Raw genomic sequence first — 24795 nt, forward strand, 5'->3', positions numbered from 1 at the left:
TGCTGCTATCATAAGGTTTTCACTGGCCGATTTTTTTTTTAGAAGTAGACTGCCATGTCCTTCTTCCTTGTCTGTCTTGTCTTAGTCTGGAAGTTCTGTTGAAACCTGTCCACCATAGGTGACCTTGCTGGTATTTGAAATACCAGTGGAGTGGCATAGCTTCCAGTGTCACAGCACCGCTCAAGCCACCACAGTACGAGAAACTGACAGACATTTCAAGTTATAAATGGCTAAACGTCCCCCAGGAGAGAAATATATTTATTTGAGATGTCAGAGAGAGAAGACATTGCTTTTGATCCAAGGGTTGGGGATATCTTTGTAAATGCCCAGAAGAGTAATGACCACTCCCTCTATCTGATGGAAGAAAATTCCATACAGAACAATCCATGTGAGCAAAGACACAAAAACAATAAAGCACGTAAAAGTGCAGTTTGGTTTAAGGAATGTTTTACCTCAGGGTTATGCAGAGGTCCGGGGACAGAGAAAGGAGGTTGGGGGTGATGTCAGGCAGTCCTATCCTTCGACCAATACACTTACCCTTTATCTTCATCTCTTTTATGTATTAGTCTCTTGAGTAAAATTTCATTTGAAGAAGAAACTAATGCTTAATACTGCATCATACCAATCCCATTCCCATCAGGTCGATTCCGACTCATAGCAACCCTACAGGACAGGGTAGAACTGCCCCGTAATATTTCCAGGGAGCAGCTTGTGGATTCGAACCGCCAACCTATTGGTTAGCAGTGTAGCTGTTAACCACTGTGCCACCAGGAGTATGCAGATGAAACTACTTTGCTCAAGTATAATTAAAGCGTCCAGATAAATAGGGCATGGAGGCTTATTGCACAAAGGATGTGGGTCAATAGTTAGCTGTTTGAGGATAAAAATCAATCTAAGCCTTCCCTTTGCATCATACAACAAAGTGATTTCCATGTAAATGAAATAGATAAATGCAAAAAGGTGATTTGAACTTGATCTCTGATTGGAGAAGTTTTTCTAAGTTTAAAAGCAGAGGAAGAGGGCGGAGCCAAGATGGCGGACTAGGCAGACGCTACCTCGGATCCCTCTTACGACAAAGACACGGAAAAACAAGTGAATCGATCACATACATAACAACCTACGAACCCTGAACAACAAACACAGATTTAGACAGAGAACGAACTAATACGGGGAAGCAGCGATTGTTTTCAGAGCCTGGAGCCAGCGCACCAGTCAGGTACGGCACAAGCACAGAGAGCGGCTCCAACCCCCTGAACTAACCCCGGGAGGGGGACCAGCCGGTTCCGCGGGCGGCGTGGGACGCAGCCGGTAGGAGAAGTCCCCGGGAGGCAGTGACTGGTCTTGGAACCGGGAGAGCAGCGTCCCAGCCGGGGAACCGTCCCGCCAGGATTTGGACTGGACACAGGTACGGCATAAACACGGAGAGCTGCTCCACCCCCCTGAACTAACCCCGGGAAGGGGCCCAGCTGGGTTGCGCAGGCGGCGTGGGACGCAGCCGGTAGGAGAAGTCCTCGGGAGGCAGCGACTAGTATCGGAGCGGGGAGAACAGCGTCCCAGCCGGGACACTCACTCACGGCACAAGCATGGGGAGCTGCTCCACCCATCTGAACTAACCCCGGGAGGGGGCCCAACTGGTTCGCGGGAGCGGCACGGCCACGCGGCTGGAGGGACGAGAAGTCCCCAGGAGGCAGCGACTGATTTTGGAGTCGAGAGTGCACCGTCCCAGTAGGGGAGCCTTGACGCTGGGCGTGGGGCTGGAAGCGGAGGATCTGACCGTGACGCCAGCGGGCCAGACCCCCCGGGGGCAATCTCCACACAGCCAGCACACATAGACGACGCACCCCCCGGGAATCTCAGATATAATAGTTATTCCAAGCAAGACAAGCAACTCTGGCTATATTCTGAGGTGCTACTCTCCTATCTCTCTGTTCCCTCCCCTACCCTCCCCAGGCGGCTTCATTAACATCCAAATAGCCTGAGCCAGAGGGAGAACTCTGATAGGGATCTGACTGCATTTTTTTTTTTTTTGCGGATTTTCTGGAAAAACTAGTTTCCCAGTGGTGGCTCGGAGACAACAATCCATATCAAACCACTTAAAGAAGCAGACCATGACAGCTTCTCCAACCCCCCAAACAAAAGAATCAAAATCTTTCCCTAATGAAGATACAATCCTGGAATTATCAGATACAGAATATAAAAAACTAATTTACAGAATGCTTAAAGATATCACAAATGAAATTAGGATAACTACAGAAAAAGCCAAGGAACACACCGATAAAACTGTTGAAGAACTCAAAAAGATTATTCAAGAACATAGTGGAAAAATTAATAAGTTGCAAGAATCCATAGAGAGACAGCATGTAGAAATCCAAAAGATTAACAATAAAATTACAGAATTAGACAACACAATAGGAAGTCAGAGGAGCAGACTCGAGCAATTAGAATGCAGACTGGGACATCTGGAGGACCAGGGAATCAACACCAACATAGCTGAAAAAAAATCAGATAAAAGAATTTTAAAAAATGAAGAAACCCTAAGAATCATGTGGGACTCTATCAAGAAGGATAACCTGCGGGTGATTGGAGTCCCAGAACAGGGAGGGGGGACAGAAAACACAGAGAAAATAGTTGAAGAACTCCGGACACAAAACTTCCCTGACATCATGAAAGACGAAAGGATATCTATCCAAGATGCTCATCGAACCCCATTTAAGATTCATCCAAAAAGAAAAACACCAAGACATATTATCATCAAACTCACCAAAACCAAAGATAAACAGAAAATTTTAAAAGCAGCCAGGGAGAAAAGAAAGGTTTCCTTCAAGGGAGAATCAATAAGAATAAGTTCAGACTACTCAGCAGAAACCATGCAGACAAAAAGGGAATGGGACGACATATACAGAACACTGAAGGAGAAAAACTGCCAGCCGAGGATCATATATCCAGCAAAACTCTCTCTGAAATATGAAGGCGAAATTAAGATACTTACAGATAAACACAAGTTTAGAGAATTTGCAAAAACCAAACCAAAGCTACAAGAAATACTAAAGGATATTGTTTGGTCAGAGAACCAATAATATCAGATATCAGCACAACACAAGGTCACAAAAAAGAACGTCCTGATATCAACTCAAATAGGGAAATCACAAAAACAAACAAATTAAGATTAATTAAAAAAAAAAATACACATAACAGGGAATCATGGAAGTCAATAGGTAAAAGATCACAATAATCAAAAAGAGGGACTAAATACAGGAGGCACTGAACTGCCATATGGAGAGTGATACACGGCGATACAGAACAATACAAGTTAGGTTTTTACTTAGAAAAATAGGGGTAAATTATAAGGTAACCACAAAAAGTTATAACAACTCTATAACTCAAGATAAAAGCCAAGAAAAACATAACGACTCAACTAACATAAAGTCAAACACTATGAAAATCAGGATCTCACAATTTACTAAGAAAAACGCCTCAGCACAAAAAAGTATGTGGAAAAATGAAATTGTCAACAACACACATAAAAAGGCATCAAAATGACAGCACTAAAAACTTATTTATCTATAATTACACTGAATGTAAATGGACTAAATGCACCAATAAAGAGACAGAGAGTCTCGAACTGGATAAAGAAACACGATCCATCTATATGCTGCCTACAAGAGACACACCTTAGACTTAGAGACACAAACTAAAATTCAAAGGATGGAAAAAAATATATCAAGCAAACAAGAAGCAAAAAAGGAGTAGCAATATTAATTTCTGACAAAATAGACTTTAGACTTAAATCCACCACAAAGGATAAAGAAGGACACTATATAATGATAAAAGGGACAATTGATCAGGAAGACATAACCATATTAAATATTTATGCACCCAATGACAGGGCTGCAAGATACATAAATCAAATTTTAACAGAATTGAAAAGTGAGATAGATACCTCCACAATTATAGTAGGAGACTTCAACACACCACTTTCGGAGAAGGACAGGACATCCAGTAAGAAGCTCAATAGAGACACGGAAGATCTACTTACAACAATCAACCAACTTGACCTCATTGACTTATACAGAACTCTTCCACCCAACTGCTGCAAAATATACTTTTTCTTCTAGCGCACATGGAACATTCTCTAGAATAGACCATATATTAGGTCATAAAACAAACCTTTGCAGAGTCCAAAACATCGAAATATTACAAAGCATCTTCTCAGACCACAAGGCAATAAAACTAGAGATCAATAACAGAAAAACTAGAGAAAAGAAATCAAATACTTGGAAAATGAACAATACCCTCCTGAAAAAAGACTGGGTTATAGAAGACATCAAGGAGGGAATAAGGAAATTCTTAGAAAGCAACGAGAATGAAAATACTTCCTATCAAAACCTCTGGGACACAGCAAAAGCAGTGCTCAGAGGCCAATTTAGATCGATAAATGCACACATACAAAAAGAAGAAAGAGCCAAAATCAGAGAACTGTCCCTACAACTTGAACAAATAGAAAGTGAGCAACAAAAGAATCCATCAGGCACCAGAAGAAAACAAATAATAAAAATTAGAGCTGAACTAAATGAATTAGAGAACAGAAAAACAATTGAAAGAATTAACAAAGCCAAAAGCTGGTTCTTTGAAAAAATTAACAAAATTGATAAACCATTGGCTAGACTGACTAAAGAAATACAGGAAAGGAAACAAATAACCCGAATAAGAAACGAGAAGGACCACATCACAACAGAACCAAATGAAATTAAAAGAATCATTTTAGATTATTATGAAAAATTGTACTCTAACAAATTTGAAAACCTAGAAGAAATGGGTGAATTCCTGGAAAAACACTATCTACCTAAACTAACACATTCAGAAGTAGAACAACTAAGTAGACCCAGAACAAAAAAAGAGATTGAAACGGTAATCAAAAAACTCCCAACAAAAAAAAGCCCTGGCCCGGACGGCTTCACTGCAGAGTTCTACCAAACTTTCAGAGAAGAGTTAACACCACTACTTCTGAAGGTATTCGAAAGCATAGAAAATGACGGAATACTACCCAACTCATTCTATGAAGCCACCATCTCCCTGATACCAAAACCAGGTAAAGACATTACAAAAAAAGAAAATCATAGACCTATATCCCTCATGAACATAGATGCAAAAATCCTCAACAAAATTCTAGCCAATAGAATCCAACAACACATCAAAAAAATAATTCACCCTGATCAAGTGGGATTTCTACCAGGTATGCAAGGCTGGTTTAATATCAGAAAAACCATTAATGTAATCCATCACATAAATAAAACAAAAGACAAAAACCACATGATCTTATCAATTGATGCAGAAAAGGCATTTGACAAAGTCCAACACCCATTTATGATAAAAACTGTTACCAAAGTAGGAATTGAAGGAAAATTCCTCAACATAATAAAGGGCATCTATGCAAAGCCAACAGCCAATATCACTCTAAATGGAGAGAACCTGAAAGCATTTCCCTTGAGAACGGGAACCAGACAAGGATGCCCTTTATCACCGCTCTTATTCAACATCGTGCTGGAAGTCCTAGCCAGGGCAATTAGGCTAGACAAAGAAATAAAAGGTATCCAGATTGGCAAGGAAGAAGTAAAGTTATCACTATTTGCAGATGACATGATTATATACACAGAAAACCCTAAGGAATCCTCCAGAAAACTACTGAAACTAATAGAAGAGTTTGGCAGAGTCTCAGGTTATAAAATAAACATACAAAAATCACTTGGATTCCTCTACATCAACAAAAAGAACACCGAAGAGGAAATAACCAAATCAATACCATTCACAGTAGCCCCCAAGAAGATAAGATGCTTAGGAATAAATCTTACCAAGGATGTAAAAGACCTATACAAAGAAAACTACAAAGCTCTACTACAAGAAATTCAAAAGGACATACTTAAGTGGAAAAACATACCTTGCTCATGGATAGGAAGACTTAACACAGTAAAAATGTCTATTCTATCAAAAGCCATCTATACATTTAACGTACTTCCGATCCAAATTCCAATGCCATATTTTAAGGGGATAGAGAAACAAATCACCAATTTCATATGGAAGGGAAAGAAGCCCCGGATAAGCAAAGCACTACTGACAAAGAAGAAGAAAGTGGGAGGCCTCACTTTACCTGATTTCAGAACCTATTATACAGCCACAGTAGTCAAAACAGCCTGGTACTGGTACAACAACAGGCACATAGACCAATGGAACAGAATTGAGAACCCAGACATAGATCCATCCACGTATGAGCAGCTGATATTTGACAAAGGACCAGTGTCAATTAATTGGGGAAAAGATAGCCTTTTTAACAAATGGTGCTGGCATAACTGGATATCCATTTGCAAAAAAATGAAACAGGACCCATACCTTACACCATGCACAAAAACTAATTCCAAGTGGATCAAAGACCTAGACATAAAGACTAAAACGATAAAGATCATGGAAGAAAAAATAGGGACAACCCTAGGAGCCCTAATACAAGGCATAAACAGAATACAAAACATTACCAAAAATGATGAAGAGAAACCCAATAACTGGGAGCTCCTAAAAATCAAACACCTATGCTCATCTAAAGACTTCACCAAAAGAGTAAAAAGACCACCTACAGACTGGGAAAGAATTTTCAGCTATGACATCTCCGACCAGCGCCTGATCTCTAAAATCTACATGATTCTGTCAAAACTCAACCACAAAAAGACAAACAACCCAATCAAAAAGTGGGCAAAGGATATGAACACACATTTCACTAAAGAAGATATTCAGGCAGCCAACAGATACATGAGAAAATGCTCTCAATCATTAGCCATTAGAGAAATGCAAATTAAAACCACCATGAGATTCCATCTCACACCAGCAAGGCTGGCATTAATCCAAAAAAACACAAAATAATAAATGTTGGAGAGGCTGTGGAGAGATTGGAACTCTTATACACTGCTGGTGGGAATGTAAAATGGTACAACCACTTTGGAAATCTATCTGGCCTTATCTTAAACAGTTAGAAATAGAACTACCATACAACCCAGAAATCCCACTCCTGGGAATATACCCTAGAGATACAAGAGCCTTCATACAAACAGATATATGCACACCCATGTTTATTGCAGCTCTGTTTACAATAGCAAAAAGCTGGAAGCAACCAAGGTGTCCATCAACGGATGAATGGGTAAATAAATTGTGGTATATTCACACAATGGAATACTACGCATCGATCAAGAACAGTGACGAATCTGTGAAACATTTCATAACATGGAGGAACCTGGAAGACATTATGCTGAGCGAAATTAGTCAGAGGCAAAAGGACAAATATTGTATAAGACCACTATTATAAGATCTTGAGAAATAGTAAACCTGAGAAGAACACATACTTTTGTGGTTACGAGGGGGGGAGGGAGGGAGGGTGGGAGAGGGTTTTTTTATTGATTAATCAGTAGATAAGAACTGCTTTAGGTGAAGGGAAAGCCAACATTCAATACATGGAAGGTCAGCTCAGTTGGAATGGACCAAAAGCAAAGAAGTTTCCGGGATAAAATGAATGCTTCAAAGGTCAGCAGAGCAAGGGCGGGGGTCTGGGGAACATGGTTTGCGGGGACTTCTAAGTCAATTGGCAAAATAATTCTATTATGAAAATATTCTGCATCCCACTTTGAAATGTGGCGTCTGGGGTCTTAAATGCTAACAAGCGGCCATCTGAGATGCATCAATTGGTCTCAACCCACCTGGAGCAAAGGAAAATGAAGAACACCAAGGCCACACGACAACTAAGAGCCCAAGAGACCGAAAGGGCCACATGAACCAGAGACCTACATCATCCTGAGACCAGAGGAACTAGTTGGTGCCCGGCCACAATCGATGACTGCCCTGACAGGGAGCACAGCAGAGGACCCCTGAGGGAGCAGGAGATCAGTGGGATACAGACCCCAAATTCTCATAAAAAGACCAAACTTAATGGTCTGACTGAGACTAGAGGAATCCCGGCGGCCATGGTCCCCAGACCTTCTGTTGGCACAGGACAGGAACCACCCCCGAAGACAACTCATCAGACATGAAAGGGACTGGTCAGCGGGTGGGAGAGAGACGCTGATGAAGAGTGAGCTAATTATATCAGATGGACACTTGAGATTGTGTTGGCAACTCTTGTCTGGAGGGGGGATGGGAGGATAGAGAGAGAGGGAAGCTGGCAAAATTGTCAAGAAAGGAGAGACTGAAAGGGCTGACTCAAGAGGGGGAGAGCAAGTGGGAGTAGGGAGTGAGATGTATGTAAACTTATATGTGACAGACTGATTGGATTTGTAAACGTTCACTTGAAGCTTAATAAAAGTTAATAAAAAAAATTCAAAAAAAAAAAGGCAGAGGAAGTAATCACAAATAAGGAAGATAAAATGATTAGACTACCTAAATGTATAAAACTTGTACACTTTAATAAAAATACAAAAAATAAAACTAAGAAACAATAAACTTAGGAAGATATCTGCAAAACGTGACAAAAGTTCATTTCTATTGAGTAAGACTGAAAAGTAGAAAAATAGGGCAAGGACATGAACTGACTATTCGCAAAAGAGGAAATGTGAATGACAAGTAGACTAATAAAAGTATTTTTATGCCCACTGACTAAGTATATGCAAATTTAAACGTGAGGGCATTTCCTTCCTGTCTGCTCAGCAGGGATGGAAACTCTGCTGATAAGCAGAGGAATGCAGACACAACAGGAACCTGGTGACTTTCCTACACCACTTGGTGAACTCTAAATGGAAGCAAACTTCCAAGGTGGTGGGGGAGCAAGGGCAATTGGTTGTTATGTACTAGAAAGTTTTTTGTAAAGGTTCATATCAGTACAATCCTGTAATTCTACTTATCAGAATTTAACACGGGCACGAATTATGAATCTAAAACACGAATAGATTTAAGAATAATGTTGTTTATTGAAGCAGTGTTCATAATAGTGGAAAATGGAAACAACCTGTCTGTCCAACATTGTGTTTATGATGTAACAGCTGGGTAATTTTGGGTGTCTTTGGTACAGTGGATGTTTATGCTGAGTTTCTAGCCATCTGGGAAAATGTTGATGATGCGTTTACTGAAAATCAAGCAGGATATACAATTGAATATATATAGCTGTTTCAATGACATAATAAAACATTAAAAAAATGGGATGAAGTATGTCAAGTTGGTTTTAAAATAAAAGAAAAAAAACAGATTGTCTCTGGGAGGTAAAATCATGCGTGAGTTTTTTTTTTTTTTTCCTGCTTCTTTCCTATTCTTTCCAAATTATATAATAATCAGGTATTACTCTTACCATTAGTTAGAAATAGGTAACCAAATATAAAATATAGGAGAGAGTAACTAAATTTAAAACTAAATTAAATCCAAGATCTGTTTTTTACAAATTAAAATGTGTGTTGTATATGCATACATGTGCATGTGTACATATGTGTGTGTATCATATTCTTTAACACAACCTAATAAATTACACTTGGAATAAAAGAGATAATGAGAAACGGAGTTTAAAAGAGCATTCTTTGTTGTCACAGGCAGCAATTCTCTTTTAAACCGTTATTTAGGACTGTGCCATAGAACTGCAGCTCATCTTTTTGCCGAAATACCCTACTTAGACCTATTTGACTGTCCAAAGCATAAGGTTGCTTTTTTTCTTGTTTTTGATTTTTTTTTTAATCTCCTTTTACAGGAGCGTTCCTTTATGGAACGGCAAAAAGTGTGTTTTGCTGTTGCTATTTTTTTTGTTTTTTACTGTTGCTGTTTTCAGTTCAATAGTAGGGAACAGTTGTACCAAGGCAGAAGTGGGGCATTTTTTATATCCCTAAGCAATTGAAAGTATGATGTATTAAATACTGCTATTCTCTGAATCCTATCAGTTTGCTCATTCCTTTACCTATGAAGGCCTATAGTCATAGATTTTGAACTTTCAGGCCCAGGGATAATCTAATAGGGCCTTCCATTTGGGAGCTTTCCAGATGGTAGGGTGTATTAGTATAGCTCTGTCAGCTGGTCCTTAGAACACCTGTACAGAGCGCACACGCCCACCTGCCAAGTAGCAGTTTTCTGAATCTCTTATTAATATTAATAAAATTACAGAGGAGAGAGGGAGAGAGACAAAGAACAGACTAACATACTGACTTCTCTGATGGTTGTGTAAGAGGAGCCATCATAATGCCATGATTCCCAGATGATTGTAGTGTTAATATAAGGTAGTAAGAAATTGTGGTTCGCTGATGTTGAGAACCGAAAACCATTATTTCTAGAGGATATAATAGCCCTTGGCAGACTAAATTGCTGTTACCATAGGAACACTGTTCTTCCCATTTTGCTCATTAGAAAGAGATTATATGTATTTGTCTTTGAGTTTAAAAATACCTGCCCACCAAGCAGCCTGTGGCAGAATTTCAAATTCATTCCTTCCCCCTTTTGCCTTTTACCTGAGTCTTTCTTTATCACAATGAATAACCACTGTGATTTTCTGTTTTTGAAGTATTCTTTGAAAAGCATCAGTTCCACATTCCATGAACAGTACTGCACTTTGAAGAATCATAGTGAGTCAGTCTTTTCAAACTTGTATTTTTGTTGAAGAGTTAAGAAATTTTTGCCTTCCAAAGGGGGGTTTCCATATGAAATCAGAGGCAGTTCCATCCACTGTATTGTACTTTGGAACAAATAAATATAATCCAAAAGTCTCTCAGTTTGTACTCTCTTTACCTACCTTGTGAACTGCCACTAATCCTTCAAACCCAGACTTTATGTCACCTTCTCTGAGAAGCCTACGATAGTCACCACAGGCCAAAGGAAATATCCCTTCCTCTGTAATTCTATGGGGGATCAGTGGTGGTTCAGTGGTAGAATTCTTGCCTTCTGTGCAAGAGACCCAGGTTCGATTCCTGACCGACGAACCTCACGTGCGGCCACCGTCCTTCTCTCAGTGGGGATTGGCATGTTGCTGTAATGCTGAATAGGCTTCAGCAGAGCTTCCAGACTAAAACAGACTAGGAAGAAAGGCCTGGTAATCTACTTCCAAAAAATCAGACAATGAAAACCCTATGGATTTCAACAGTCCGATTCATGAATAATCATGGAGATGGCAGCATTTCATTCCATTATACATGAGCCGCCATGAGTCAGGGGCCCACTGGACACAGCTCACAACAGTATACCATTATAATTGTTACCCTCCTGCCCACCACCTTCCTCAACCTGGAAAACTCCTGCTCATTCATAGAAACCCAGCTCAAATTTTCTTTCTAAATTCTTTACTGTATATAAGTAATCTGCTTTTCAAACACTTTGTATTTACTTCTATTTTAGTATAAATTATTGTTATAAATGCTCATTTCGAAGAATAGCTGCTACACAGTAGGTGTTTAACAATTATTTGTTAAATAAATGAATTTCTCCAAAGAAAGAATCATATTTCTAGAATTTAAAAAAAAAAAACACTAATATGTACATTGAACGTCATAGTAATTTTATTGTAATAGATAGATAAACTTTAATCAGAAGCTTAATTAAGTGTGATAAACATTACCAGGAGTGTGGGATGTGATACCTGCCCTCACGTTGATTGTAATACAAATGTTTGACATGAACGTACAAGGTGTGATCCATCAAAAATTATCCCAAAATATTTACTTTCACAGCCAAAGATGGCTTTATGGGACTTGGAGAATGTTTCAGAGAAAATAATAAACTGAAGTCAAGATTTGGAAAGGCTGGGAAAAACCTGGAGAACTTACCTTAGAAATAAAAAAGGAGAAAATTTAAAAAGGAGATTCCTAAAGTGTGGTCGGTTATCCTTTGCTCGCACTGCTTATATCAGAGGTCTCTGCAAAATGCCTTCTTAGACTATCTCCTCCTCTACTCTGCCAAGGCCTGTCATAGGAATTTTATATTTTTAGTATATAGACTCTTCCCTTTATTGACTATTTGATAAATAAGAATGAATGCATGTAAAACAGCAAAATTTACTAGCTCGTTTATTTACTGATTATTTTTCTCCTTACAGGAAAATCTGTGACCCAGGCCTTACGGCTTTTGAACCTGAAGCATTGGGTAATTTAGTGGAAGGGATGGACTTTCATCGATTCTACTTTGAAAATGGTACATTTATTCTAAATTGAGTAACATGCCTTTTCCAACTTCTTTGAATTTCTCCCAAATTTTGCAAATCCTTTGGCTCTTCTCTGCAACAAAATTTTTTATCTTAGCCTAGCATTTTATACAATAATTTTTTTTATTTGAAACCCCCCCCAAAAAAAAGGTTTAATTTTTTTCTGCCTTTTAGGAAATATCTTACTTTGCATAAAAAGTCACATTGATTGAGTATGCCCCATTTTTGTTCCAGTGAATTCTGTAAGATAAGCTACAAAATGAGTTACCAAAAATGTAACTTCTTCATAAAACTTAACGTATGAAAAAAATAAAAGAAACCACAGCGTGCGAGACTGTTCAACAGAGACAAGTGCTTTCAAGTATATTTGGTGCTTATTTTCAAAGTAAAATGGAAATGAGTAATCAGGTATATATTTTAGTTTAAATTATATGAATTTTAGGGGCTCAGAGGAAAGAGTCAAATTTCAAGATGACAGAAGAAACCTCCTCCTGCTGAAATCCTCCAGGTCATCCAGAAAAATGTAAAGCAGGGATTCCCTTTATCCTTCTTTTCCTACTACCCCTAAAAGCATTAGGCATTGTGTTGCCTTCGCGTGATACACAGAGTGAATTCACTCACCTTGCAATGAGATTTCAGTGAGTTAAAGAGGAATAACAGCCGTGTTGTTATGATCAGGCTCGCTTTCAGTAAATCTCAGCCTTAGCAAGAATGTCTGCCTTGGTGTAGATTTTTAAGTTCGGGCATATTTAATGAATTACTTTTTCTTATATACAGTAAGCATTAGCGAAGAACCAAACAAAAAGGCTTTTGTGATAAACTGGCCTTAACAAAGTTTCAGTAAATGCTCTCATATTCTCTGCATCCCAGCACCCTGACTGGCAGCGCATCATGCTCTGTTCTCCAGCTGGTTCACAGCTGGCACCATCTTGTTCCTAGTAAAAGAATTAATTAACCCATTAATATTTTAATTACTTCAACCTAACATCCATACATCATTACTTTCCTAACTATATATTCTTCATATGGGGGTAGTTATGTGACTGGCACTAGGTAATATGAATAGATCTTTTCTGTGAAAGGGAAGCATGTTTGGATAACAGCTAAAACAGTCGAGCCTGTTCGAGCAGTCCAAGAGAGAAGTATCGTCAATAAATAATCTGCATTAAATTCTCAAATCTTGGTTATTAAATAATTAGAATGAGTAGCTGCTGCCAAAACACCAGTGGCTGGAGCCTAGTGAGGGTTAGTCAGTCAAAAAGAAAAAAATAGAGACTAGGCTATATGGCCAATAGTAGGTTTTGGAGTTTAACTGGATGGCCACAACTGGACTGTCATGGCGTGGACTCTGATTTGTTAAGGAGTCACAGAATAAGGCACAGTAGCAAATTCATCCTATGGCCAGCCCTTTTTGGAGACAATGATCTCCATGCTTGATACAGTAAAGCCTCTGAAAGCTGGAACCTGTGTAAGACAGAAATCTGTCAGAGAAAGAAAACAAGTATTTTCCACTAAAAAGAGCAATAGAAACGTGGTAATACAGCACCATGTCAGGGGAAGAAAACTTGTGAGATCTGGAAAAACAAAGCAGTCCCATCAAGTACAGGTTTTATTGTATTTGATATATTTCCCTTGTCCCATATACTTCACCAACCAACCAGCAAAACAAACAAGACCACAGGATATCCTGTCAAGTACCCCAGCGGTCTTTCCAGGAAAAAGACAGGAACTGTTCATGTATCTGGGCCAGGCCTTCTCCACAGCAATTCGTATTATGGCTTCTATTTCTAACCACTACCCATTGTAGATAAATACCTGTCACCAGCTTTTTCCCCCCAAACAATGAGAGTTTCCAGAGTGGCATACAAATTGCCTACAAATGGAATCAGAGAAAATAAAGACTGTATCCATTTTTGCTCTTCTTCTTATCCTTTATACTTTACACAGTACCTGGTACTCAGGTAGTACAAATAATGAGTAGTTGAACAAATGAAAGACATTACATTTATTGACTCCAGCTAATTATTCTGTCTTGGTTTACTTTACTGCATAGTGACTAAATGTTTCTTTTCATGTCTTCTCTTTCAGCTTTGTCTAAAAGCCAGAAACCAATCCACACTATTATCCTGAACCCCCATGTACACCTGGTAGGCGACGATGCTGCCTGCATAGCTTACATTAGGCTCACTCAGTACATGGATGGCAGCGGAATGCCAAAGACAATGCAGTCAGAAGAGACCCGTGTCTGGCACCGCCGGGATGGAAAGTGGCAGAACGTTCATTTTCATCGCTCGGGGTCGCCAACAGTACCCATCAAGTAAATATTCCCAGGCTGTCAGCTTCTTTGTTAATATACCTATGGTCAGCTCCTTCTACTTATTCCATTGTTAATAGCATGACATATGTTATCTAATGCTGGTGGTCAGTCACACTGGTGGGAATAAATGCCTTGGTGGTAAACAGTCTACAATTCTCTAGAATGATCAGTCAGACCAGGCATTTGTGGGTTGAAACTTGGCATAGAGCAGTATGCAGAAGTTTTAGATGGGAACTAGAGAATACCCTATCAAGCTGATTTCTGTTAGGGTTAAATCAGGAGGATTTGCATAATCAGGCAAAATATTTGTGACTTTATTGTCACCATTGGCAAAGGAAAGGAATATGGTAGGAAAGACAAGAGGGGAGTTTCTAAAATGACCAGGAAAGTATTAGGAGCTTCATTTCACAGATTATCTGTTGAGGCTCAGGTATAGATATTAGGAAAAACTTATAAAAGATAGCATTTAAAAAGCAAATATCCGATATTTCCGTGTCTTTTACACTACACCATTCTACCTCAGATGTTGTGTTTGCTCTCCCAGTCAGTAATGAGACAGATATTTGTTGCACATCTCCTAGATGCCTGACCTGTGCCAAATACAGTGTGAGATAAAAGGCTTGTCCTCAAGGAACATATATTCTCATTTGGAAAGCATCTAATCGCCAATACCCAAGAAAAAAAACCTGAGTAATTTATCATCAACTTCAGAGTAGAACGGAAGCCCTGGTGGTGTAGTGGTTCAAGTGCTACAGCTGCCAACCAAATGGTCAGCAGTTCAAATCCACCAGGTGCTCCTTTGAAACTCTGTGGGGTAGTTGTACTCTGTCCTATAGGGTCGCTATGAGTCGGAATCAACTCAACGGCAACGGACTCAGAGTAGAATGGAATGAATTACAAATGTAACACACTGTCAGAAGTACCCTTTGTGGAGAAGGTAGAACTTTGCACAAGCTCTTAAATGAAAAGTGGAATTTGGAGAGAGGAAAAACAGGGAAGATAGTCCAAGCACAAGGAGCATCATGAAGAAAATATGATGTCAGGACTTTAGTATGATAGGGGACTACGGATAAGGATGGCTGGCTCCAACTAGAGGAAAGGAAACCGTGAGAAATAAGGGTGTATCAGTAAAGCAGGGTCACGTGAAAACAAGAATAGGAGTTGAGACTTAGCTAGTAGAAGTCTGGCCCATTCCAGACAGCTGATTTCATTCCAGATTCTCTCACCAAGGAACACTTGTTAAATTGGGGGGTGGTAGGATAGGAATCAAGTTTATAACAATGGCTATGTAATTTAGAGAAAGAAACAAAAAGGATAGGCAGATAATGAGGGCATTCATTTGTGTCTGTGTTTTTTTGTTGTTGTTGTTGTTTTTTTACCCCAAAGTGTAACAACACAAATTACCAGAAAGGATTACGTCCATTTAGTACTTGAGAGTTAGGTTTTTCTGTATTCCCTGAAGTACTTATGGAATAGAGCCTATTTAAGAAAACTTCATTTTATGCCACATGGCTCAAATGAGGCTTCTCTTAATAGGCCATCCTGTATTCCAAATGGGAAAGAAAACTTCTCAGGAAGCACCTCTTTGTGGCAAAACATCTAAGACCTGAAAACCATTCTCATATGGGTCTTGTAAGTAGCATCCAGCTCCAATACTTTGTGATTGGAGCTAGTGACTGAAACGCTGCATGGCTGTTTTCCATTTGAGGAGATTTTCTCTTGCATTATATTCACTGAAAAACATTCAAGGTCTTTGAAAATTCATAGCAATTATGCATGAGCTGTTGAGTCTAATGTTCAGCCCCTTTTTGTAGCGTAATCTTTATTTTAAAGGTAATGAGCACTGAGAAGGTCCTTTCTTTAACATATGGATGTGTCATTTTAGAATATCCGGAAGTGCTGGCATCAAAAGTCGATTCAGACAACTCTCAATTATCCATGCCTAGTTTATATCGAGCTTTAGGATTCTTGGATTTCTTAACGTTTTTCAAGAGGTTACAATCCCATTACTCAGATGGCTGTGGTTAATACGTAAATTAATTTGGTGCACCTAACTGAGTATAACGGTATTTGACCATGAGGACAGGTCACAGGAGAAAGTCAAGCTCAAACTTAAAACTCAAAAAGTGAGTAATTCCCGAGGATAATTGAAAGTTGACTGTAATTAAATTCAAGCTTGTGTTGTTTTTTAAGATTTGTTTTTAAACTTGGATTAGAGGGCTTCAGTTATGTGTGTGGTATTATTATGAATATTTTCCCCACTCAAAGCACTTGAACCTTTTCAGAGCTTTTAGGAAATAATGCTCCCAGCAGTAGGTTTAAAGAAAAAAAGGCCTCCAATTAAATAAGAATAATTGCCTTCTCCCTTCCTTTAAGGCCATACCAGTTGCTGTCGAGTCCTGACTCGTAACAGCCCTATCCCTTATTAAACTGACGTCCCGGTTTGATTTCCCAGAGAGTTGAAGAATAATGACAAAAGCGAATAAGAATGCACTTAAATTTTGAGTCTGCTTCAACTATGCAGTAATATTCACTTATTAATGTATCTAGTAAATATGAATGCTTAAAAGTTATGTTTAGATTTACTAATATGATGGAAGCCTGGGTCCCTGTCTCTTATTTGTAGCTTAGCTTCGTGTGAACGAATTAACAGATAATTAATCCTGATTTTCCAGTTTAATATGATATATTTTCTCTTAATGATTGCAAGATCTCTTCTACGTACCATTTTCAGTCTATTAACCAGCTAAGCTGTAAAATTGTAGCCTATTCACAACTATGGCAAAGCCATTTGATGACCTTTTGTAAAACCATATAATAAATTTCTCACTCCCCCTTTTCTCCTTTCAGCTAAATATCAGCAGTGCCACTTCCGCATTCTGTTTTCAAGGCACCGGGATGGTAACCCTGGGCCACCCTCTCCTCCTCTTCATGCATGTTTCTGAGTGCATGAAGCTGTGAAGGTCCTACCTACGCGTAACGCATATGTGATGCATCATCTTGTCATATATCCCTTCCTCTTCATTGTTTACACTTCAGCTATGGAGATGTTCCATGTAAACGTCAATTACTGTTGGCAAACAATAGGGGGGAGGTCAGACACACACACACACAGATTCCACAATATTCCAAGTACAACCTATTCATCAAGTTTCTCTATTTATGCCAAGAAATAACAGACTTCACCATTGTTGTTCTCTAAATGACGGTTTGTAAGAGAAATGTAAATTTTTTAGAACTCTTCGCTGTTAATGTTTTGGCTTGTTTGTGTAAAAAAAAAAAAAAAAAAGGCAAAAAAAAAAATCTTCAGTTTCCTGGTATGCTCCTGGTTGAAATGGATGGTTTTTCACCAGAAGTCTTGTTGCTGTTTAACAATTCAAGTGGGTTCGTATGTGAACAAAATCACTTACAAGTGTGAAAGCAAGAATCAGTTGGTTTGGTAACATCTAAAGCCATTTAGTTTTTGAACAAACTGTGTAAACTGGAAACTTTCACATCATTTGCTGGTTTGATCATTTTAGGATATGCTCACACTGTTCTGGTGAATTCGCTGAATTGAATTTTCGGTTCCTTTCTCAAACCTGTGCTCTGTTTTCTTCATCTTACCTATTTCTTTGTTCCTTTTTTATTTTTATCTTTTTTCCTTTTTTTGGCTAGTAGTGTTGGAGCCCTGTTGGCACCATGGTGAAGTGCTACAGCTGCTAATCAAAAGGTCAGGAGTTTGAATCCACCAGCAACTCCTAGAAACCCTATTGGAGAGTTCTACTGTGTTATAGAGCTGCTATGAGTTCAAATGGACTCAATGGCAAAGTGTGTGAGAAAAAAGTAACAGTAATATTTGCATAACAAAGACAAAATTAAAAATCAAGTCGTTTGGAGACTAGCACTTTTGACCACTTTCGGGGCCCAGCAAAATGTTGTCAAGAAGATTTGAAAGGTTTTTAATTTTGCTTAGGGTCTTATTTAGACTTAGGTATTATTAATCTTCTGTTTGAAGTATTAAAATTGTTTAAAACGTATGATAAAAGCAAGTAAGGTCCTGCCGTAACTGCAGTATTTCGTATTGATTGGGGCAGTTACCAGGAGAACACCAAATGGATAGCAGATCAAGGTTTTGTGCAGATGCACTTATTTCCACCTGCTGGAATGCGAGGCCCCCTGGTCACCATCACTGGCTAGTTTTCGAAGGTTAGAGAAGCCTAAGAATGTTTTCCATTCTTACAATTGTTTTGAACTTGTTCTCTGTGACTGGTGCTTTTTTAGCTTCCCTCCTATGTCAGAGTAACATTTTCTTCCCAGAAAGGAGTTAGGATTTTCCATTTTCAAACAAAAAGAAAAGGGAAATGTCCCAGGTTTTCCGTGTGCTTCTCACTTCTTTGTTTATCCAACCCCTCTGAGGCTTTTTCTCTTCTCTGAAATGCTTTATAGTGCACAGTATCGTCATCAGCATTGTTTTCAGAATCGTCTTTCGCAATCCTGGGAAGCCCATTTTTAAAGCAGAAACAAACAAGACAACAGAAAAACTGGCCCTCCCTCTCTTCTCTCATTTCACCTTTCTGTGTTGATTACTAATCACCTTAGATATTGTTGCTAGTGGATGTATGGTAGATGGATTGAAGCTTTTCTGATAAAATTATTATATGATTTAAAACAATATATATTTAAAATAAATATATACAGTAAATGTCTTGAGCCATGTTAACCTGCCAATGAGATCTGTGAAAAATTAATGGCCTCATTTTTTTTTCCCCTTTTTAATTTCTTTTACCTTTTTGTGAAGCAGCTATATGTGGCATACATGTATTTTAAAAAAAATAGATGTAGAGTGGTTTGGGGTTTTTTTTTCTTTTTCTTTTTTTTTTTTATGCTTTTAACTTAGCATGTGGTGTTGAAGTAATACCGTAGATCAAGTTTGTCTTCCACACTAAGATGTGAAGAAGTTGTGATCTTTTCTTTCTCTCCACCACAATTGAATTATACATTTATTATCTTCTATCAATCATTTTGAAACACTGCAGTTTACCATGGGACACTGTATATATTTCTTGCCATAATGGTAAATGACTGATTGATATATTTAAGAGTTAATAAATTTGTGATTTCTGCTGACAATGTGTCCATCTTTATTTCCTAAGAAAATGTACTGTACTTTATGCGTGCCTGGTGCTGGCCAGGGCCAAGGGCAACATGTCCTGACCTTAGTCTTATTTAGTGCATGACAATTTACCTTTGATATAAAGATCAAATTACTGAATTCTGCTTTCTTTTAAGATAGTGATAGTGACATGTCGTAAGAGAACTTTCTGTACGCACAAAACAAGTTTCTCCTGGGGAAATTTTGCTTACAACAAAGTAGATAAAAACAATTAGGAGTCCTAAAAGCTTCTAAACATGTGAACTGCAGTCTGTCCCACACGGCAGCTAGGATGTTCCCTTTTTAACCCAGATTTGGCCATATAACATTTCAGTGGCATCATCTCCAACACCACACCTTCCAGTCCCCAACTTGAACCCGAGCATACAGGAGCATTCCATTTCTTGTAGCTCGTTAATGTACCACACTTCCTCACACATCTCTGTACTGTTTATGTTTCTTACATGGAATATTCTTCCTTTAGTTCTTCACCCTAATTCTTACTCATTTTTCTTAAGATTGAGTTCAGCATATCATCCTCTCCTGCACACCGTTTCCCCAGGCCACACTTAGGCTTAGCCTCCGTCCTCAGTCCTCGTGCAGTGGTTTGTGCTTTGCTCTTTCACCAACCACGTAGTTTTGAAAATATATCTTCATTGTGTCTCCTCTACTGGACTACCGTGTCTTCACAGGCAAGAACTGTATATCCATCTTTGTATTCCTAAAGCCAGACTGTGGCCAGAGAGAAGTTGTCAGTAAATAGTTGTGGAACTGAGGGCAAACCACGAATGAGAGCCTCAGGGTGTAATCAGTTAATCCCAGATTTAAGGTTTGGCTCTGTCACTGTTGTCTTTGACGCTCTGAGCAGGTTGCCTCCTCCCTCCAAAGCTCAGTTTCCATGTTTGTAAAATGAGAATGGACATACCAACTGAATAAATGTTGTGAGGGTCAGAGAGAATGGCTACAGAGTGCCTAGAATAATACTTGGTAGATACTAAGTGGTAGCAGCTATAACTTTTATAATTGCCAATATTAACACTTCTGTTGTTGTTATTTGGGGTCCCTGGGTAATACAAACAGTAATGCTCTCAACTGCTAAGCAAAAGGTTGGAAGTTGAAGTCAACTCAGAGGTGCCTTGAATTGATTTCCATGAAATCAGCCATTGAAAACCCCACGGAACACAGTTCTACTCTGACACACATGAAATCGCTATGAGTTGGAACTGAATTGATGGCAGTTGGTTTCTGGGTTTTTTTTTTTTTTTTCTCATTATGATTGCTATTGTTCCTTACATGGATATATAACTCTTGATTTGGTATAGGCCTTTTCTACACGTTTACTGATATTGCTAAGAATATACTCATATTCAACCATCTCAGGAGGAAGATGAGAGATACTGAGGAGGTAGTCATCTAGCTGAAAGTAGGGGAAATGAAATGGAGTAAGATAGTACATTCTAGGAAAGTACATTCTAGGAAAATTTTCAAGGACTTAAGCTCAAGTAACTGAAATTTTGAAACTGTATAAATGAAATAATCATATATAACATAAGGGTAAACACAGAAGGTACAACTTCTCAGTGATTTCATTAAATAAAATTCTACTGATATCTAAAAATGTTTCGCTACATTCATGGTCTCCTTTATCAGATTTTAAAAAGTGAGGATGCATTAAAGATTGTAATGAAGGTCAGCAGCACACTAGGCCATGTGTCCATGATGTGAACAATGCACAGTTACACACCACCTTGGTCCAGGACAGCAGTGTGAAATATTGATAGTCTTCCTGCTTTTCTGTCAACACTACTTCTCAGAAGTAAGATGAAACCTTGTCCTGCAGACTCTAGTTAGAAAAATTGGTAACAGATTAAGTATTAACCCTACCCCAAGAGGCTTTACATTTTAAAGGCTCTTAGTAAAAAAAAAAAAAAAAAAAAAAAAAAAAAAAATTCTTTCTTTTACTGCTTTACTCATAGCGACCCTATAGGACAGAGTAGAACTGCCCCATAGAGTTTCCAAGGAGCGCCTGGTGGATTCAAACTGCCGACCCTTTGGTTAGCAGCCATAGCACTTGAGCACTACACTACCAGGGTTGGGTGGCTGTGAGTCAGAATCGACTCGATGTCACTGGGTTTGTTTGTTTTTTGTTTTTTTAGTACTGCTTTACAGCAGAACTCAAAATTATCCATTTTGTCCATAAGCAGTTTTTTTTTTTTAGCTTTTTAAAATGAGCTGCCAATTAAAAATTAGTTGTTTTATAGAAATATTCTAACCTAGCTTAATCATCACCTCCTGCCCTGCTGGGTCTGTGCTCACTGTGGCAACAGTCAAAAAAGCTGATTCCCCTCCACCCACACATGTTCCTTTGAGTCTGCTATCTGGTTCCCATGGATATTGGAGATTTTGACCTTTTTCTTAAAGTCAAAAAAACTCAAAACCCATTGTGGTTAATTCCTACCCTCGGCGACCCCACGTGTACAGAGTAGAGCCACATTGCATAGGGTTTCCAAAACTTTGAACTTAAGGAAGTAGGTCACCAAGCCTTTCTTCCAGGGCACTGCGAGGTGGGTTTAGATCGCCAGTCTTTCAGTTGGCAGTTGAGGGCTTGACCGTGTGCACCATCCCGGAACCCTGTTAAAGTCAGAGAGTTCCTTTATTGGCACCTCAGGCCCCAGTGGACAGGTGTCGCCATTTTAGTTTGCAGAACAAAGGATCCCAGCGTCCCTAAAACCATTCTGTTAGGCCTCTTCAACTAAGATACTCAGAATTCTTTTAACACATTTCAAAAGGAAAATTAAAGTCTACAAAAATAACCCGAAGGCGCAAAAAATTTTTACAGGTACTCCGATTTGTTAAAGGAAAATTAGCTGCTATTTTAATGTAAAATGATTTTACTTTGTCCCATTCTCTAACCAGTCTGTTCAAATAACAATATAGTATCTATTCACTCAACATAAAATTCTACTCATGGACAACCTAAAACATGGGTAGAAAATTCTTGGTTAAGCACATACACTTTCAAAAATATGGTCATTTTCACGAAAACAATTATAATGAAGTCTTGAATGGCAAAGACATGTCAGATAATTTTTATTTGGGGATTCATTTTGGCAGTGCCTGGATAAATGGTAAACTACTTGTATAAATCCTAAAAACTTTCTATAATTAGATGTTTAGAAACATGTTTGGGAGTGTGGTGATTTGCCTTAACTCTGGAAAGGCCTGACTCAGTTGCTGACACATCTAGAATTTAACATTAACTCTCTATGGGAAACCTGGTGGTGCAGTGGTTAAGAGCCACGGCTGGTAATTAAAAGGTCGGCAGTTCAAATCCACCAGGTGCCCCTCGGAAACCCTATGGGGCAGTTCTACGCTGTCCCGTGGGGTCACTATAAGTCAGAATCGATGACGGCGATGGGTTTGGTTTTTTGTTTTTCTCTATAGAGCAGTCAGGATCTAACGCCCTTGGTTATTTCTTACTCACTTGGAAATCCACAGTCATAGCCACATCCACCTGTCTGCCTGGGCCATACCTGGAGCTGAATGTGGCCGGAGTAAAGCACACAACCATGCTGACATTGCTGGTCGGTATCCTCGGTGGGTCCTTAAGGTTGTCCCAGAATCATTTCCCTATTCCCTCTCCCACTCTCCTACAAACTATTTCAGACTTTCTTTACTTTCTTCCACCTCCATTACTTCTTCCCTCATCCTTACTCAGCTGAGAACCTTTCTCTTTTCCTGAGAAAAACGAAGCAATGTACATCTCTGTGCACCCTTATTTCCCATTCCTGTGGATAAATAGATCATGCACCTGTCAAAGGCCAGCACCTCTGTGCCCAGATCCCATCCCCGCGCACCCAGTTGAGGGTGTTGCTATAGCATCTCTCCCCACCACTACCCTATCGTTATAAATTGTTCTCCGTATATTAGATATCCCCGTTGATGCTCCATGTCTTTTCTTTACAGCCAGACTCTTTGAAAAGGTTGTCTGTGCTTGCTGTCTCCACATTCTCTTCTCCCATTCTCTCGCGAACACACTCCAATTGCCCTTAACACTCTACAGTTTTTATCAGTCACCAGTGGCCACCGTGCTCTTAAATCCAAGGATCAGTTTTCAGTACTCATTTTACTTGATCTCTCAGTAGCATTTGACACAGTTGGTCACTGTCTCAGTCTTGAAACACAATCTTCTCTTGTTTTTGACAGAATACACTTGCCTGATTTCCCTCCTACCTTCTAGAGGCTCCTTCCCAATCTCCAACTGGTCCCTTTTTGTCACTCAAACCTCTAAATTTTGGAATTATTCTTTTTTCTATCTTCACTCCCTGGGTAATTGCATCCACTCTCAATGGCTTTAAATTATATCAATGGCTCTTAAACCTGTATCTTCAGCCTGTATGTCTCCTCTAAACTCCAAACATATCCAACTTCCTCCTGGAAATCTACACTGTAGATGTAATAGGCGTCTCATATTAGTATGTGCAAAACTGAGGAAACCTTTATAGGGCAGTTCTACTCTATTGTATGGGTCGCTATGAATTGGAATTGACTCAATGGCATATAACAACATGACTCAAAAGTTGAAATCCTTAGAGTGGCCTACAAGCCCCTATCTCATATAGCTCCTTGTTAACTTTCTCACCTCACCCTACCTGGAACGTGCTGGGTGTGCTCTCGTCTCAGGGCCTTTGCATTTGCCACGTACTGTGCCTGAAATGCTCTTCCTCACAGACTGAAGTGGCTGGCTCCTTCTCCTTTTTAGCTCTTTACAAAATAAAGGCACCTTCTTGGAAAACTTTCACTGGCCATCCTTTTCAAGCTTTTAGATTCCTACCCGCTGTGGACACTTCACATCCTCCTCCTCTGAAGTTTTTCTCCTTACCAGTTGCCGTTGAGTCGATTTTGACTCATTGTGACCCCATGTGTGTCAGAGTAGAACTGTGCTTACTGGGTTTTCAATGGCTGATTTTTTGGAATTCAGTGGCCTGGGCTTTATTTCGAGACACCTTTGGGTGAACTCGAACCTCCAGCCTTCAGGTTAGCAGCCAAGCGTGTTAACCAGTTGCACCACCCAGAGACTCCTCTGCAGCTTAGCACTTACTATTTAACATATTGTTTTACTTACTTTATCTTATTTATTAATTGTCTCCTTCAGTAAAATATACACACTGAGAGAGTGTATATTTTGTTTACTAATGTATCCCCATCTTCTAG

The 24795-nt window shown here is 39.2% G+C and overlaps 1 protein-coding gene across 8 annotated transcripts in view; it reads left to right on the forward strand.

The window, feature by feature from the left end:
• CAMK2D (calcium/calmodulin dependent protein kinase II delta) overlaps positions 1 to 19564 on the forward strand; it is a 365992-nt gene extending 346428 nt beyond the window's left edge. For 4 of the 8 annotated variants that reach the window (XM_049885467.1, XM_049885465.1, XM_049885470.1 and 1 more), the window contains 3 exons: positions 12026 to 12120; positions 14219 to 14447; positions 15984 to 16906. In XM_049885467.1, the coding sequence (XP_049741424.1) occupies positions 12026 to 12120; positions 14219 to 14447; positions 15984 to 16050 (391 nt within the window). In that variant the 3' untranslated portion in view covers positions 16051 to 16906. Of the gene's footprint in view, positions 1 to 12025; positions 12121 to 14218; positions 14492 to 15983; positions 16907 to 17297 lie in introns of those variants that run through there. The other 4 variants (XM_049885473.1, XM_049885466.1, XM_049885469.1 and 1 more) reach the window with 4 other exon arrangements.
• The last annotated feature ends 5231 nt before the right edge of the window (positions 19565 to 24795 follow it).

This window comes from Elephas maximus, chromosome 5 (genome assembly GCF_024166365.1).
Source record: "Elephas maximus indicus isolate mEleMax1 chromosome 5, mEleMax1 primary haplotype, whole genome shotgun sequence".
In the NCBI taxonomy this organism is placed as follows: domain Eukaryota; kingdom Metazoa; phylum Chordata; class Mammalia; order Proboscidea; family Elephantidae; genus Elephas; species Elephas maximus.